This window comes from Urocitellus parryii, chromosome 3, assembly GCF_045843805.1.
Source record: "Urocitellus parryii isolate mUroPar1 chromosome 3, mUroPar1.hap1, whole genome shotgun sequence".
In the NCBI taxonomy this organism is placed as follows: domain Eukaryota; kingdom Metazoa; phylum Chordata; class Mammalia; order Rodentia; family Sciuridae; genus Urocitellus; species Urocitellus parryii.
In genome coordinates this window covers 42953838-42971044 of record NC_135533.1, presented here as the reverse complement: position 1 = coordinate 42971044, position 17207 = coordinate 42953838, and the positions used below count along the sequence as shown (strand labels likewise).

The 17207-nt window shown below is 37.6% G+C and overlaps 1 protein-coding gene across 1 annotated transcript in view; it reads left to right on the top strand.

Annotated features, from left to right (window-relative positions):
• Positions 1–8307: 8307 nt before the first annotated feature.
• Cttnbp2 (cortactin binding protein 2) overlaps positions 8308–17207 on the top strand; it is a 140655-nt gene continuing 131755 nt past the window's right edge. Inside the window, exon 1 of the mRNA XM_026410553.2 lies at positions 8308–8393. Within this exon, the coding sequence (XP_026266338.2) occupies positions 8313–8393 (81 nt within the window). The 5' untranslated portion in view covers positions 8308–8312. The remainder of the gene's footprint in view (positions 8394–17207) is intronic.

The following is a 17207-nucleotide window of genomic DNA, read 5'->3' as shown; positions in this document are numbered from 1 at the left end:
TTTGCAACTTCAGATCTACATAATTCCTAGCAGTATTTTTTTAAAACAATACAATAGCTATTTAATTAAAACTTATTTCTTCATTTTATAAATATGCATGCCCTAATGGTAGTAACAACCAATTTGACTTTCATGTTTATATGACAGATCCCAACAACCTCTAGTTGGTAAGCAGTTATTGAGTTTTTAATATTTAATCTAGGATTATGAAATATTTGGATTAAAATTAAAAATTTATACAAATGGCCTAGTTAGGACTGTTGTATAGTTGTAGAATCATTTTATTAAATTCCATAAATTTTCTTCTGAAACTCCATGTGTATTAGGCCAATTGTTAATTCTTTAATAGGTCTAGGAAAAAACATAAAAATAGTACTATGTCAGAACCTACTGGGAGCCTACTGAGGGTCAAAGCACTGTTTTAATTGCTTTAAATGAGTTAATTTAATCCTCTCAACAACACTGCAGAGGGACAGCCATTATGATTGCCATTTTACTGAAGAGATAACTAAATCATAACACTTCCCCAGGGTCACACAGCTAGGTAAAGATACTTACTCATGTGCCCTGCACTTCACTTATAGCATATGATCTGAGCTGTGTTGATTTTTTTTGGACAGATTAAGAATTTAGCGATTAGTCTTCCCTGCTTGGCCTGTTACATCTAAATTTCAATCCCTCAAAATTAATAAATTTTGAGGGTAAATTAATAAATATTTAGTATATACTTAAAAACCATGAAAAAATTTTAAAACATGAACATTTTTTAAAAATTAATAATTAAAAGTAAATTACATTTGCATTTTCATTATGAATTTAGGAGTAAGCCACAATAGACCTAGCTATGCCTGAGATTATATCTCAGTAGGAATTATAGATATTTTAAAATCTCAATACAATTGTTACAGAGATTATAAAATAATATTTGCATTCATGGAAACTTCATAATTCTATTAATTATGGTATTTGCCATTTGATCTTACTATGTAATATGCTAACATTACAGATTTTTTTCCACCTGTGGTGGGTATTGAACACAGGGCCTCACAGACACCAGGAAATTTATTCTACCGCCGAACTATATCCCCAGGACACAAATTCATTTTTTATGTGAAGAATTTTGATCACTGGATTTTAATATGACTAGTTTCCTTTATGATCCTATTGGTATTCTGTTTGTTTGCCATGCTGAAGATCAAACCCAGGGCTTCACATATGCTAGGCAAATGCTCTACCACTAAACTATCCCCACAGCCCATTCTATGTGTTTTATTTTATGCACTTATCTTTTTCTGAGAAGGAATTCATAGGTTTTACCACAATGCCAAAGGGACCCATGACACAAAGTAAGGAAGCAGTAATATTTGTTTCATCCCTGTTCACATGTCTTTCCATCTGTCCACATACTGATTTCATTCAGTATGGAATAAATATCATTGACTGCTTGTCATGTGCAAGGCCCACTGCAGACCCACCAAGCTTCACTAGATTTTAAAATTTAGAAAATTTACAAAAGAAAGTTTTCCCAAGTTTCCTATAACTGTAATATTTGAGATGCCCTAGTTCTTTGAAATGCATTCATTTAATCATTTGTCTCTTAACTAAAGGAAACTCAAAGGCCACTCTCACTCTACTTTTCCTCTACTCTTTTCAATCTTGTTTTATGAAATCCATGCAGGCATGCCACTCCCTAGAAATAGGAGGAAAATCTTTCATTTTAAAAACTTGTAATAGAGTTTGTACCTCATGGTATTATATTCTATAATTGCACTGATAAACTTTATTGCCAGTATGGGTTTTGGTATCAGACTAACGATTGCTGCCTGGATTTTATTTGACAATGGCAATTGGAGAATCTGAGCTAGATTCAATCCCAGGATAAGATAAAAACAAAAAACTAAACAAAACAAAATACAGTTCTGGGTACAATCCATGCAGGCAAGGAAATGTTAAGAAAGTTTTGTTATTAAACACTGTTTCTAAAAGTAAGCAGTTCCAGTAATGACAGAATCGCTAGTGTTGAACCAGTCTTCTTACTGAACCACAACAAAAAAATAAAACTCTTAGTAAATAATAGGTAAGTCATGAATTCAAGCAGGAATTTAGAAGATGGTTTTTAATGGAAAGGCTATGATTGGTTGGGGACAACTGAAGAATAAAAATGAGTTTTACTGGGCTAAGGAGACAGGAGTCAGATTTGGAGGGTTATCCAAATGTCTGGGACTTGAAGGACAAAGTCTCAGAGAAGGAACTTCGGAGAAAGAGTCAAAGAAATCTTCATGGAGTTTCTTCTTTAATTTTAGGCTGAATTCTGAGCTGGGTATGTGCAGAATGAGACATCAAGAAAAGTATCAGAAAAAAAAGTATATAGGAAGCTTAGGAATTGACGAGAAAAAATCATAAACAGGACACAAAAACTAATCACACCAGAAAAAAAGATTAATAAATTGGATTGTGTTAAAATCAACAACTTTTGTTCTGATTTATAAATTCATAAAAATATATTTCTTCTAGAAGCATTATTGCTTTACTTCTCATGTTTAAATCTATTATTTTGTTTTTGTTTGCTTATGTACCTCTAAATATAACTCTATAAATAAATCAGAACAATGTGGTTTCATATATGGAGTAACTGTACTCACTGCTCAAAGTCATGGATCTGGAGCAGGCTCTGTTCAACTCCTCCCCTGCCAACACCCCAGATTTTAAAATTTGGGAATGAGATTCTTCATCACCATTCCAGTGAGCATTTATGGCCTCATTTGGTGTGGATAGTCTTATCCAAGCAGAAAGTTGTCAAGCAAAGGTGTCTTGTGATGGCCTCCTGTCTTTTGGATGGTCAGTGGGTAGGCTGAAAGTCGACAAAGTGAGGTCTGGAGCAGATTTTGAAGGGAAGAAAATGTAGTGGTAAAATATATCTCAACTGATTCTTAAAAGGCTTATGATGAAACTGATGCATAATGAGAATTAAGTGATGATGTAATGATAAAATGGATGTTGACTCTGATAATAATGGCCAGTATGTGGCTATCTGGGTTTGTCCATGAGGAAAACATATTTATTATATTGCTAACCTTAAAACATGCCCCACAGTAAAAGGCTGATTGCCAGAATAAAACTTTCTAGAATGCTTAAACCTTACTGTTGATTTGCCAGAAGTAATATTTTTTATTATTTTACAAGTGACTTCACTTCTCCAGAATGAAATAGCAATCCCAACATTTTTTTTTCTTTCAGTTCTCTTTTTTGTTTTAAATATTTTTGGTTGTCAATGGACCTTTATTTTATTTATTTATATGCAGTGCTGAGAATCAAACCAGTGCCTCACACATGCTAGGCAAGCGCTTCACCACTGAGCCATACCCCAGGCCCTCCTTTCAGTTCTTGAATCATAAATATAATCAAGTCTTCAACTCTGGCCATGACATTGTTTTGTAAACACTGTGAATTAAATTGTACTTTGCATTTACTAGTTATTCAACTTCAAATGTCATAAAAGATCTTGGTGATTTTAAATGAGTCCAGTTGACCTGAGTTAATCAAAAAGTGTCTTAACAGACACAAATAACTATCACCATTAAGTGAGAGTTGGGACAGCATAAGGTGAAATTTATGTCTCAAAAGGCCCTAAACATGTTTGAAATTCCAATAACTTAAGTGTACATCAACTGATTATGTTTGTCAAAAGAATGTTGGTTTATTTCAGAGTTTTACATAGAACCATATAAATTTATATACTTATACCTTTTCTACTGCTTTTGTATCCTAAGTATACCCTCAATGATTCAAACATAAATGCTATCTGTGTATGTATTAAGATTGAAAGCCATCATCTTTTAATTCCTTATTAATTCTTCAAACTGAATTTCCTTCTCTGTTGAGCAAAATATATCCTAGGGTAAAAGAAAATCTCATCTATGGCTTTATAGATGGCTCTACACTCCTAATCTGAGGAAAAGGGGTCTAATGTCATGACCTATTTATATAGTTTTTAAACTTTCTAAGAAAAATAAAGCTCTGCTATAATTAATGCCTAATGAAATAAACACCCTGCCTTTGTGGTTGCCTGGTAACTGCATACTGCAGGCTTGTGGGGTAGCTAAAGAGGCTGAATAAACAGAAATGTTCAAATCCACTTCCAATTCAGGTGGATGAGGGGCAGCAGCAGGCTAGATTCTTTTCTTAAAATTGTTTTTCCATAATGGTTTTGCACTAAAACATCCTCTTCACTGAAACTTACTCTTGTAAATGACTTCTGCAGATAAGAGTCCAAACCACCAAGTTATGATTTAAAATTTTAAAAACACTCAACAGTACTAAACTAACTCTCCTTTGTTGTTCTGTATTAGCCCTAATGTCTGTTAGAGTGACTGGACTGGGGAAAAATGTTCTTACTGTACTTTCCTTTCCCACATTTTAAAACTTGGTGCATTATAACTGTACATAATGATGGAATTTGTTGTTACATATCCATACATACACACAGTATAGAATACAATTTGGTCAACATCACTGCCCAGCACTTTCTTATTGTACCTTTAGCCTTTCAATAAAAGCTGATATTTGCACATCACTTCAGCACTTGAGTGACCAGATATAGTTCCTGGTTAAAGGTGGTAATTGAATGGGCCAGGGGTGATGATAATGATCATTTACATTTAGTTTTGGCTTGGTTCCTCATAACAGATTTGATTTCCTAATTATGTTTTGCCTTAGCTTAGGTAAAAATAACTTTCATTTCCTTGGCACATGCCAACCACAGTTGGTGGAGGAGGCTTTCCAAATCCATAGGTTGTTGACAAGGGTGTCTAACTAGATTAGATTTAAATTTACGGAATAAAATCCACAAAGACCCTAAAGCACATGTAGATAATGACAAGTTGACTATAAGGAAATGTAGTTAGATCAGATGAAAACTCATTTCTGGCAATGTCTTGTTTTCAAAAGCATGTGTTAGGTACAGGGTACTGGGAGCTCATTTGCACTCTTTGTTATAGAATTTCTGATGCCAAGATTTGGGGCTTGCTAGGTTGGTCGCCCCCATGTATACAGGAATAAGCGTGGGCTGGAATATTTAAATTGTCTAACTATAGCCTTTTGGATATAGTCAGAAATGATTTGCTACTCAGTAGTTTTGTCATTTGGCAATACTAAAACATAATAACATATGGTTTGCTCTCTAGAATTAACATAAATGCTGTTGTTTGAAATAAAGGATTCTTATTCTCTGATGGAAACTGTTTTAGGGTATGTGTTCCTTTATCTTTTCACATGGAAGGAAGCATCCCATTGCATCATTATGTTTAACTCTTGAGTTTTGGGTTTTGTGGTTGGAAGATGTGGCTGGTGAGGCCCAGGGCATAGTTTAATCAGAAAACCACTTGGCTCCACAACTATTGTCTGCATTCCTAGCTTAAAACAACTCATTTCTCTGGTCTTAAAAGAGACCCTTGAAGTATGAGCAATATTTGACTCAAACACCTCTATTTCAGGGTTTAGAAAATAATTAGTTTCAAATTCTTTTGTCAATGGGACATTAACATTATCATCTTTATGTTAAAAGGAGAAAATAATGTAAATATTAGTTTTCTCTATCTGCAATATATTCAATATCTCTCCTTCTATCTTATTGCCAAAATGTATTTACTTATTAATAATCATGATTCATTTTTTGTTATAAGGGTTTTTCTTTTTCAGTTATACTTCTTTGCCTCTTCTTTTATACCCTGCCATCTCACTCTAGCCCTAAGATGTCTTTCATTATTGTTACTATTATTAGTGATTTAATAAAGTTTCAAAAGATTTAGTTTTTGGAACCATCAAGTTACTACCTTTTCATAAGTATTTGGCTTAACTGTGATAGAAGCTGTCTTTGGGGGGGAAAAATCTTTCAGAAAGAGTTAATTTGCATTAACAATCAGGATAATTCTCAGGAGAGAATTTAAACCAGCCAGTGTCTTCTCTTGGAAAAGCAGCCCCAGGCCAGGCTACTGGTGAGGAAATTAACTCCTAGTGTGCTGCCTCTGTGCTGTATGTAGGCTGGATGCTCATCCATCCCTTAGCAGTGGCAGCTTTAAGATAGAAAAAAATGCTGTGGATTCACCTCCTGAGATCCTGAATTTTGATAGAAAATGTGCTGTCTAGTGATTTTTTTATGCTTGTCTCCATACACTCATAGGTTGGTGAGAGGGGGAAAAAATCACTCCTCTCTGATAGCATTTTACTTTAATTGTATTTACACAAATACAAGCCATTTCTTCCCAATGATTTTAAAAAATTGAGTTACATGAATAAAATACATAAGATTTGTTTCCAGAGGTATCATCACTTCATATACCTAGTTCTTAATTCTAAGAAGTGTGTTGTTTAATTTTTTTTCAGAAGTAAACCAATTAATTTCTTGAGTAGTAATTCAACATCAGTATCCAGAAAATTGAAAGCCTTGTGATGTGGGAATATGCATTTTGAAATATGAAAAAAAAGAAAAGAACAAGAAATGTTCTTGATTCTAACTTTAAATATTTACTATCACTTCCCTATCTTTTACTGTCAAATGCTTTTCATTTTTTCATATAAGGAGTCTAGATGTTCTAATATTGAGCAATTTTAGAGAGAATGTTTGATAAAAGAAAATGATGAATAACCATGGAAACCAAATGGCTGAGATAGGTAATAGTTATCTGTAAAGTCAAAGAAAACAAATAGTTGAGCCCTCTGCTCACAGAATTGCCTGCAGGTGATTTCTAAGACTCTGACCCTTAACCCCAGAGTTCCAGGTGAAAGTTCTTTCTTGACCTCTCTTTACTGTGAGGGAACTTTTTAGATTTTATCTATCAACCCTTTTTGGGAGTCTTCTCAGATTTTATCTGGTCTGGTTTGTGTCATATTTGGATCCATTTTGGAAAGTGGAACAATTAAAGTGTCCAAACCTTTCATTAGGAGTTTTCCATTTAAAAAACAAAGGAAGAAAGAAAGAAAAAGCTTTTGATCTGATCTCTAACCCTTGGACTAAACATTCCAGTCATTCATCTTCCAGAATTTCAAGTACAGGATTTCATTGTGGTTTGATTCCACTTCTTTCAGAACCAGCTTGAATGCCTCAATTTGATTTTGTGCTTTCAACACAGTTCCTGGGATCTGGAGATTTGGGAAGGGCTGTACCATATGGTCTTGATAAGGTGATAGATTTTCACATTCTGCAAATTGGCAAGAAAGGGTAGGCACTGAATCAGATGCAGGAAGGGAAAATTAATGTTTGGGCCTCACTCATTAAATTCTTGAGCCCTGTATTTCCCAAAGAATTTTTTTTTCCCTTTTGCAATATTGAGGGAATGAAGCCAAGGCCTCTCTCGTGCTAGCCAGGCACTCTGCACTATAGAATCAAATTTAACAAAGGTGTGTGTGTGCATCCACGTGTCCTCACATGCAGGGGTGGGAGTCTTCTAACCTCTTTCATAAGGTTCTTCTAGCCTTCCTTTAAAAAGCTATGGCATTTAACACTTAAGTTTTTCAGAAGAGACATCCGACTTAGGAGTTAAAGAACAAAAAAGGGCTTCTTCTTTGGGAGTCCATGGAACAAAAACGGGCCTCTTAGCTTTCTTTGAAAAGGAGACTGCATAGAAAGGTACCCGATGAGAGGCACTAAAAGATAACTTGTCTTTTTCATCTGGGAGTTGATAGTTTGGGGAGAAGAACCACAGTCGATGACAGGATAAAACAAAGCCAGGTGTATGTACACAGAGGGTAAAAGACATATGTAAACGTGGTACAAATGTCCTGGCGGCAAGAAAATTTAAGAAAAAGAAATTTTAGAAAGGGTTCGTTAAGTAATTTCTAATTGGCGGACGGCGGAGTGGGTAGAGGGAGCTTAAGTGAAGGATTTCCCTTGATTTTAGAGAATTCAGAGTCAGGAGCCTGCCTTTGAATCGGGTCTATGCGGCGCTTTTGGCTTTGGTGGAGGCTTGCTTGGAGATCGCCTTGTGGGCACTTTCTTTCCTTCATCTCGTCTAGCGTCGGTGTCCTTGGCTCCTCCAGCTGAGCGCTGGCCCACAGGGGTCCAGTTCGCGTCCCTATTCTGGTCCCCTGGCGGGCGCGCGCGGGGACTGCGCAGGCCGGCGGCGGGGCGGGGCGGGCTGAGCGGCCCCGGCGCGCCGCGGGTTAAGTGGCGGGGGCGGCGGCGAGGGGCGGAGGGAGTGCCGCGGCCCGGCTCCGAGCGCCCGCGGCCCGCAGCGGGTTAAGCGCCGCCCGCGCGGAGAGGGCTGAGCCCCGAGCCGCCGCTCCGAGCTCGCATTCGGATCCGCTAGAGCAGGAAGATGGCGACGGACGGCGCGAGCTGCGAGCCCGACTTGTCCCGCGCCCCCGAAGACGCAGCAGGGGCTACGGCGGAGGCGGCGGTAACCGAGTTCCCGGGGTGGGCGCGGGAGGTGTGTAGACGCGGGTCGCTGGATCCAGGTCCCCGTCCCGGGGACGCTCCTTAATCCCGAACACCTCGAGATGTCCCTTTCTTCGGGCGCCCCCAGGGCCAGAGACTGGTTTGAGTGGGACGGGGCGGCCACCTGGGTTAGGGATCCCTTCTGTCCTTTAGGGCTCCCTGTGCGTGTCCTGTGCAACCCTGACGCCCACTCCCTCCACCGGGGGGCATTTTGACCCGGAATGAGGGCTGAGTGTGTTTCTTGTCGAATCTGACCCCCCATTGTTCACCTTTCGCTGCGCGCGTGGCTGTGAGCGCGTGTCCCCGGGGTGCCTGGCACCTCTCAGTGGACCCAGGAAAGCAGGGAAAGGGAGGCGGGCCATCGCCAAGCAGGTGTGGGGATGCCCATTGTGTGTTTCTCTTCTTGTGCCTTTGGGAGGCCAGTTGGGAGAGGCCCGCGCCCAGCTGTGGGCGCTGCTGCAGCTGAGAGACAGCACTTTAGGTAGCTGCTTGCTGCTCCATCACTTGGTGGTGGTGGTGGTGGTGGTGGGGTCGTTCTTCCAGAGGCGATGCCCTGGCAAGGTGGAGGTTCTGCACCTGGTTTCTGGATATTGTTTTCACCTGGGGTCTGGAAGCCAAATGGGCTGCTTCCCATGGCTCATCCTGTGTTTAACACCATGAATATATCCATGTATTGACACTTGCTCCTGTTTTCCAGCCTTTTCCCTGATGAAGGCTGGACCCACATTTCCTGGGTGCAAAAACCTTATCGGGGCTTGAAAACCAGCTTCTCTGGAGCTGCAAAGATCTGCAAAGAAAGGCAGATCTGGGAGCACCTCCCACTCTTGGCGCGATCCCGCTGCTCTGGCTGAGGATTCGGGGTGGGATGGAGTGAGCCGGGCTTGGACGCCCCCTCGGTTCCTCCCACCACCTGAGAGAAGTCGTTGCGGGAGGCAGCAGAGGGCAGGGCAGGGCGTAAACAGCACGGGCTGTTTTAACTTCCTCCCACCTCTGGAGGTAGGGCTTTCTGGAGAGGGAGAGGAGAGATGTGGAGGAAGGCACTGTGGGTGAGAGGAGCTGTGCTTGAAAAGGAAAGGAGAAACGGAGGAGGAGGGCTGCTGATTTCCGCTTGTGAAACTGACAAATTTGGAGCTCAAACTTTTGCGAAAATTGAATTTTCATCCCTAGTGTGGAAAATGTGGAGTTTTAAAAGATTTATGGTGAAATCTTTTCACTCTCTGAGTTCTCCTCTCCAAGGTATAATAAGAAAGCTAGATGTTAAAACAACAAATCTCTCTGGGAAGCTGAAATGATTGGGTACTTATATACCCAAAAGATGGTGAGGGAAAGGCAATGAAAGGAAAAGGAGGTGGTATGTTGTAAACCAGCAAGGTTGGATTTGTTTGTTTAAACCTATGTAGAATGAGCTTCTTTCTATTCTCAATATTTTAATCACCTGACAATTAAACCAAGCCCAGACATCTGATTAGTGATGTGTAGCTGACATATAGTTTCGTTAGATTGTAAACACCACCTTGTTTACAAGAGGATTTTGGAATTAACAAGGTCAGTGTCCCCTCTGTTTTAAAAATTTAGGAGTCTGAATTTCACTGCTGATCATTGGGGATTTGATGATTTTAGGCTTGTCAATGGGAATAACCATGGAAAATCTGTGAAAATGAACCTCCTTTGTTATTTTCATAGAATCCTTTGGGGTTCTCAGATGCAGCAAAAGTCTCCATCTGATAGTTTAAAAAAAAAACTCGATTTTTAAGATATTTTGCTGCCTTATGCAGTACAACTGGGCATAATATTTTTCAAAATAAATTTGACTTAAAATGCATGGTCCATTTTTATCATCCCTTTGAAGTACAGATAGATATTTCTCTGCCTCTTCTTTAATGTAATCTGTCATAATTGCTTTTTATCTAATAGCTAAAAATCAAAGGCATATGTATGCATTTTGAGTTCTTTTAAAACAGAACTTTTTTTATTTTAGCAAGAAATTCTTTTTTGCATGTTAGAGATTTATTTCATTTCAAATTGGTTTACATATTGTGCATTTTTATATATACATTTGGCAGTAGTGAGCCAGCGGAGCCTCCAAAGCAGTAGGCTATTTTTGAAAGTGAGTGTTTTCACTAAGTTTTGACTATTTAGATTGTTGCTTAGGAACAAGTTTAATTTATAGTTTTCAGTTTAATATCATTTTCAGTGGAGTGTTTTAAATTTAGTTTGTGATCCTTGTTCTTAGCTGTTTGAATCCTGAAAGCATCTCAAGTGTAAAGCGGGCTAACAGTCACATTATTCAATAGGATCATATTAATAGTCTTTGCTGTGAACCATGCTGGGAGACATGGGTTATTTTCAGTGTCTTAGCCAAATGTGATGACTTTTATAGGCCATATTGCTATTTTAACTCCTAATGGATAAGGCAGTATGGAAAAAAAATCTTCCTGCTTTTTATTGTCACCAAAGAATTTAGGAATGAAAGGAAAATGGAGATCTTTTAAAAGCTATATTTGGGATACCAACCAGCAGCCTTACCATTCTGAGCTTTCTTTAGCAGCTAATATACAAAAAAAAAGGTATAAATTTTGTTGCCATGGTGATAGAGACAAAGAGAAACTTGGACAATATGTTTGTTTAAAAATGCACAACAGTGATATTAAAACAACTTAATGGCTGGATTGTTGTTTCCGTGGCAATATTGAATGTAAACGCAATGAGAGAATCTTAGTTGATTTTGCTAATTTTTAAAAGCTAAATTGTTGTTCTATGACAACTATAAATATTGAAAGTTTCACAAAATAAAATTTGCTGATTTATCGCATATCATGGAACATTTACAAGTGGAAGCATCATGAGTAACATCTCTGCTGACCTAAAGTGACGTATCGCGTTAATAGAAACTGACATACACCAAGAAATCATAGGAGAAATTGTGGTGTTATGAGAGGCACAAATAATTTGCAATAGAAGTATTGGGAGAAACAAGCAGAGAGAGGGTTCCTAGTGGAAGGATCTGGAAATGCTGTACAGAATGAGGACATTTCACCTGGGGATTAATACAAAGTGGATGTGGACAGAGACTGCCTGAAGGAGTGTGCACCTGCGTCTGGTTCTTGAGGTTCTTTAAGTCATGACACATATAAAAGACTTTCAAAAGTGAGTGCAGAGGTTTACATTTTGACCTCAGCTGTATGCTTTAGAAAAAAAATAGTTTAAAATTTGAAAAAACTGAAATAAAATTTCCTCAGAGGTTAGAATATGACTGTTTTTCAGTGGGATGCTGTTCATTCTTCTTAAATTATAAGCAGTATGTTTCTGTTTGCACCTGCTTTGTTTTCTTTGGACTTTATTATTGTCATTGCCTTTGCTCTTGTCATTGTTTTTCTTACAGGAGCAGTTTTATGGAGAGAAAAACATTTGTATTATTTGTAATTGAATTCATGCCTAGACTGAATTGCCAGTTGGTTCTGTCCTCATGTGCGTCACATAAGTTTATGAGTTCAGAAACGTTTCATAGTCTTAGTACTCAGTCATTTGCAGATATCTGCTGTTGGTCATATGTAATCAAGGATGTGACGAGGAGAGAACAGACTCAAAGAGGATTGTGTGAATTTATTTGCAAAAGAAATCAAAGGTAACTTATCCCAGTGCCAGTCACATGGCAAGTATTTTACAGATGTCTATTGAATGAAAAAAAAAAAAAGGAAAGAAAATCCATTAAAAAGCTATGTGATCATGATTAATGTTGGTTGGCTAATTGGAAAATTTTGTTACCAGGTTATAATGAAATTATTGTCCTATGGTTTTTATTAACATTATAGATATTAGAGACCTTGAATCAAAAGATTTTCATTTTACCCCTTTCTAAACTGCTTTTCTCAATGAATTTGAAAAATGCTTCCAGATTTTTAGTTTAAATTTCAACACTATTAATTTTCTTTTTAGATTACCTCTCTTCCAAATGATGATTGAGGCTAGCGGTGTAGTGGTGGTGACTGTACCACTTCCATCCAGAAGACTTGTGACAGTAGAGTCAAGGCCATATTACCCATTTGGACTTGGAGGAGGGGATAATTGAGGATAAGGTGTAAATGTGGGAAAGTCTGGAGACAGAGAATGGGAATAAAAAGAAAGATTGGCCAGGAAGGAGGCAGTTAGGCAAGGTTTTTGAATAGACTATAGATGCACAAACCATGGGAATTCAACTTTAAATGCATCTAGGAAGGATGAAGCCATATCTCTCCCCAATTTACATGTACTTGCTGCCTAAACACATCTGAATGTGGCTTTAGAGAGAGAGCCTTTGTAAGAATCCTCTTGATTGGATCCTCTCTATGGGAGCTCTTGGAAAAGGAGATTTGTCTTTTCTCCTTGATGATTTGGTAAAGAAATAGAGAACAAACACCAGAGAGTAATGATGATGGCATTGACAGTAAAGATTGACAGAATTTTAGTCTGATCTTTTATAAATAACCTTTACAAAGATGACATCATGTTACTAATGCTGTGTGCACAATGGTGTCATCAATGCAGAACCTGATTTTAGGGAGGAGATTATCTCTGAATAAATTTTTAAGAAACAACTAATAACTTGAGGATCTATTTGCAAGGTTAGTATAGTAAATGAAGTATAATCAAGTCAACATTGTTTTGTGGAGTGAGTGCTTATTTGTAAATTATTTAGTTTTGACATTGCTATGTTTCATGGGAAAGACAACTGGAATGATTCCAAAAAGTCTGCTTGAGTTTTCCCACAAAAGGGCTTCATAGCTGCAAGAGTATAATTTAGCCTTCCATGCCCCGGCCTCTTCACTTTGAAAATCAGCATGCTGACATTTGCCACCTACAGATCAAGACAGTATTCTTCAATGCATTGCAAGCTTCTTAAAGGACAATTATTAGGTGGAAATACTTTTATTTTTTCTGAGATGCAGCCTATTCTTTCCCTGAAGAGGAAATGGAGACTGAGAGGAGTTTTGAAAGAAGGAAAAGGGAGGTAGCTGGGCCTAATTATCAGATGCTGTCACCCCTGACTGAGCCACTTTTCTGCTTTTCATTTCAGCTTTCTCTTAGTTAAAATTAGTTACATCCATTACCAGTTTTCCTTCCTGACATTGTTTCCTTGTCAGTATTACCTCCTCCCAATACACTGGAAGTGCCTTGTCTTGCAGGAAAGACAAAAGACCCCAGGCAGTGTGGTTGACTTGAGGACCCTTTGTTCTCTATATGTTGTTTTAAAGATTTCCCTAGTTTAGGTTACTCTAAATGATTTTTTAAACAATCAATGATTGATTGAATGCTCAGTTACTTAGTTGCTTCTAGAGTGGACTATAGCATTGTATCTTAGTTGCCTGTAGAATATTGTACCTTAGTGAGCTACAACATTTCATGCTGTTTATGCTGCAGGCAATAGGCACTTAATACCAAAAGTTGGGGGCAGGATACATTTGATAAAATCAGGTGAAGATGTGATATTCTTGCTATCCTGACAAACCTAGTAAATGTGAGGGAATAGAGTTACCAGAGAATATAAATTTAGTACTGTAAGTAAATGTAACCGGCAGGATATGATTAGTTGATAGATAAGTTAATACAACAGACTCTAAGTCCAAATTGAGAGAACAAAAGATTTCTAGAGTCACAAAAATGGAAGCTATGCTTCTTGTTGAAGATAAGTATCAGATGAATATGAAGAATAAGGAGGACCAGGGAGAGCAGAATCAGAGGTATGCGATCCTCTCATGAAGAGAGAGAGAAATCAGGAGGAATAATTTCAAGGCAAGAGGTAACGACAAATTTTAAAATGGTCTGAATTCATGAGAAACATTGTATGTTCTTCATGAAAAGTATCATAATTGGCTAAATTCATATTCTATGTACTTAAAATTTGGACTTAGTTTTTTCATGTCAATAATTCAGTATTAAAATTGTGATCCTTTTGAAGTTTCAAGATGTTTCATTGCTTTCTCTTCTTTATGGTCCTTATTTATCCCAAAGGAAAAAATCTTACTTTCTTAGGAAATTCTAAGTGCATTACTATTAGCATACACTATTAAATGAGGAGCAACCCACATTTCTGTAACTTCTAAGCAAAGAGGCAAAATCAGTTTTCCTCAAGTATTTCTCATAGGCCTTCAGTCTTAGGGAATGACCTAAATTTTCTCAGTCCATCAATACAGTTACCCTAATGGTAAATGAAATTAGGATGTTGGGGGCTGGAGGAGTTTTTAGAGATCAACTAGCTCAATATCCATATTTACTGATGAGAAACCTGAGAACCAAACAAATGAAATGACTTGTCCTTCTTTGCTGATTGCTCATTAGCCACATCTCTTGTGCCTTCCAGGCCATCTGCTCTCTCAGACACCCTCACTCTTTCTTCCTTAAGAGAGATTGATCAAATGTAGGCACAACTCACTGGGTTTTAAGCTGGGCAGAAGTAGAGAATGTGTTTTCCTAGTAGAACTGTTTCACCTAGCAGCCCGGATAAGACTGGTGTGTTTGGGTAGAGACCTGAGGGGCACTTAGCCACTGTGGTTCCACCATGTTCTGAAAGCTTTTTGGCATCCCATCAATGTGCCAACCCCATTTATTCTTTAAGGTTATGGGCAAGGCCCTTTGGCCCCATTTGGCTGTGACTGTAGAATCCCCCTGAGTTTTAAATTTAGGTGTAGGAGAGTAAGGTATCCTTGGTGGTGACCTGTTTTCAGTTTTAGCAGTTTAAGATGACTCAATTCAGTCAGGTTCTGTTTTTATCTTCTCCTTCTCTCTCCTTCACTGAGCCTGAATGAGAAGATTGCCCTCTGTACACCTACCATAAGTAATTCACGGTGCAAAACTGCTGTTGAAAAAGGGTGTCTCTCCTTTTTCATTTATATATAAGCCTAAATATATTAATTATAACAAATTAATAATTAATATATGCTACATTAACATGAAAAATTAATATGCAATAAAAAACAATGCATCAATATAGCATACACCAATATACATGATTTGTTGTATCCCAAAGAGGATACAACAATAGGATCTCCTCTATTTGGTGAATAGACCTGGGTTAGATTACACTGCCATGACAGATTTTTTTTCCCCCCATATGAGATAAGATCCATGCCAGATGTTCGTACTGTTGCATTTACTGCATATACTGTCTGGTGCAATTCCTTGGTAGCACTTTCCCTGGCATATAGTACTTTTCCTGGCATATGGATCAGACCTTAAGAGCAGTCATTAGAGTTAAAATCCAACAGGTATGCTTTATTTTTTATTTTTGAGTTTCTTTCTGTTGCTATGAGAGCTAGGTGAAAGAAAGGTTAGACTATTAGTATTTCCTTGGGGTAGAGGGGTTCATGGTTTTTTTTTTTTGAGTCCCCTGATGGACAGCTTAGTTTTTTATTTGGCATGTTTTGGATCTGTTCTGTTTTTTTTTTTTTTTGAAAAATTAAATTACCAGGGTAGTATTTTATCAACAGGAGATTTAAAACAGTTCCTTTTGTTCTTGAATCAAGAAGCATTAATGATTTTTCTCTATATCTAAGTATTTTTATCCCATATGAATATCAGATGAATGTCCATTCATATGAATCAAAAATGAAGGTTTTTATTGGAATTTTTGCTTCTAGGCTTGCTTATTTTTCTAAAATTACCAAAGTGCTTTATATTTATTTATAAAATATCTAGAACCTTAAGATCACCACCTATTTTCACGCACTTTTGTTTTTAAACCCTGCTTTGCCAGAATAGGGGATGGGAACATCAGATATGGAGAATAGTAAATTGAAAATATTAGGGGAGGGGGGATAGTAGAGAATAGGACAGACAGCAGAATACATCAGACACTAGAAAGGCAATTTGTCAATCAATGGAAGGGTAACTGATGTGATACAGCAATCTGTATACGGGGTAAAATTGGGAGATCATAACCCACTTGAATCAAACTGTGAAATATGATGTATTAAGAACTATGTAATGTTTTGAATGACCAACAATAAAAAAAAAGACAAAAAAAACTTCCAGGAAAATATTTATGTAAAATATAATATAGATAAAAAAAAGAAAATATTATTATTATTGGAAATCGGGAATGAGTGGTGTTTTAGTGAGGAAGTATAGATGGAGGTATAGGGGAGAAGGAAGCAGACACACTACATACCTAAAATAATATATATCACCTATATTATGATGTGAGATAGATTTCTAAAATATTCTGTGACAAAGTTTAGCAAGAACCCTATAAACAGTAGTGGTGGTAGTGGTGGTGGTGGTGATTATTATTATTTTCATTACTGGGAATTGAATCCAGGGGTGCTCTACCACTGAGTCACATCTGCATCTCTTATTAATTTTTTATTTTGAGACAGGGTCTTGCTGAGTTCCCGAGGCTGGCCTTGAATTTGCCATTCTCCTGCCTCAGCCTTCCAAGTAGCTGGGATTACAGCCATGTGCCAATGCATTTTTAAAAAAATGAATTTCCCTATCAATTGATGGTAATATATAGAAAAACAGAAGTGTTGTTTGCAGGTCACTGTTGTGATGTCAGTGATGATGGAAGCAGGGCAAACTCTCCTGACTCTAACATGAATCAGAATCTTGGCAATGTCTTCTATAATTTATTAGTTTTTAAAAGGGAGTGCTTTGCTTATGAAGCTTCAGGGAAACAAGCACAATAAAAACATACAATTAATTAAAATCTTTAGAACAACCAGCAGCAACATTAATAAAACATTACCTTTTAAAGCACATAAGAATTGCAGCTTATTCTCCCATCTCAGTAGGGGGGGAAACA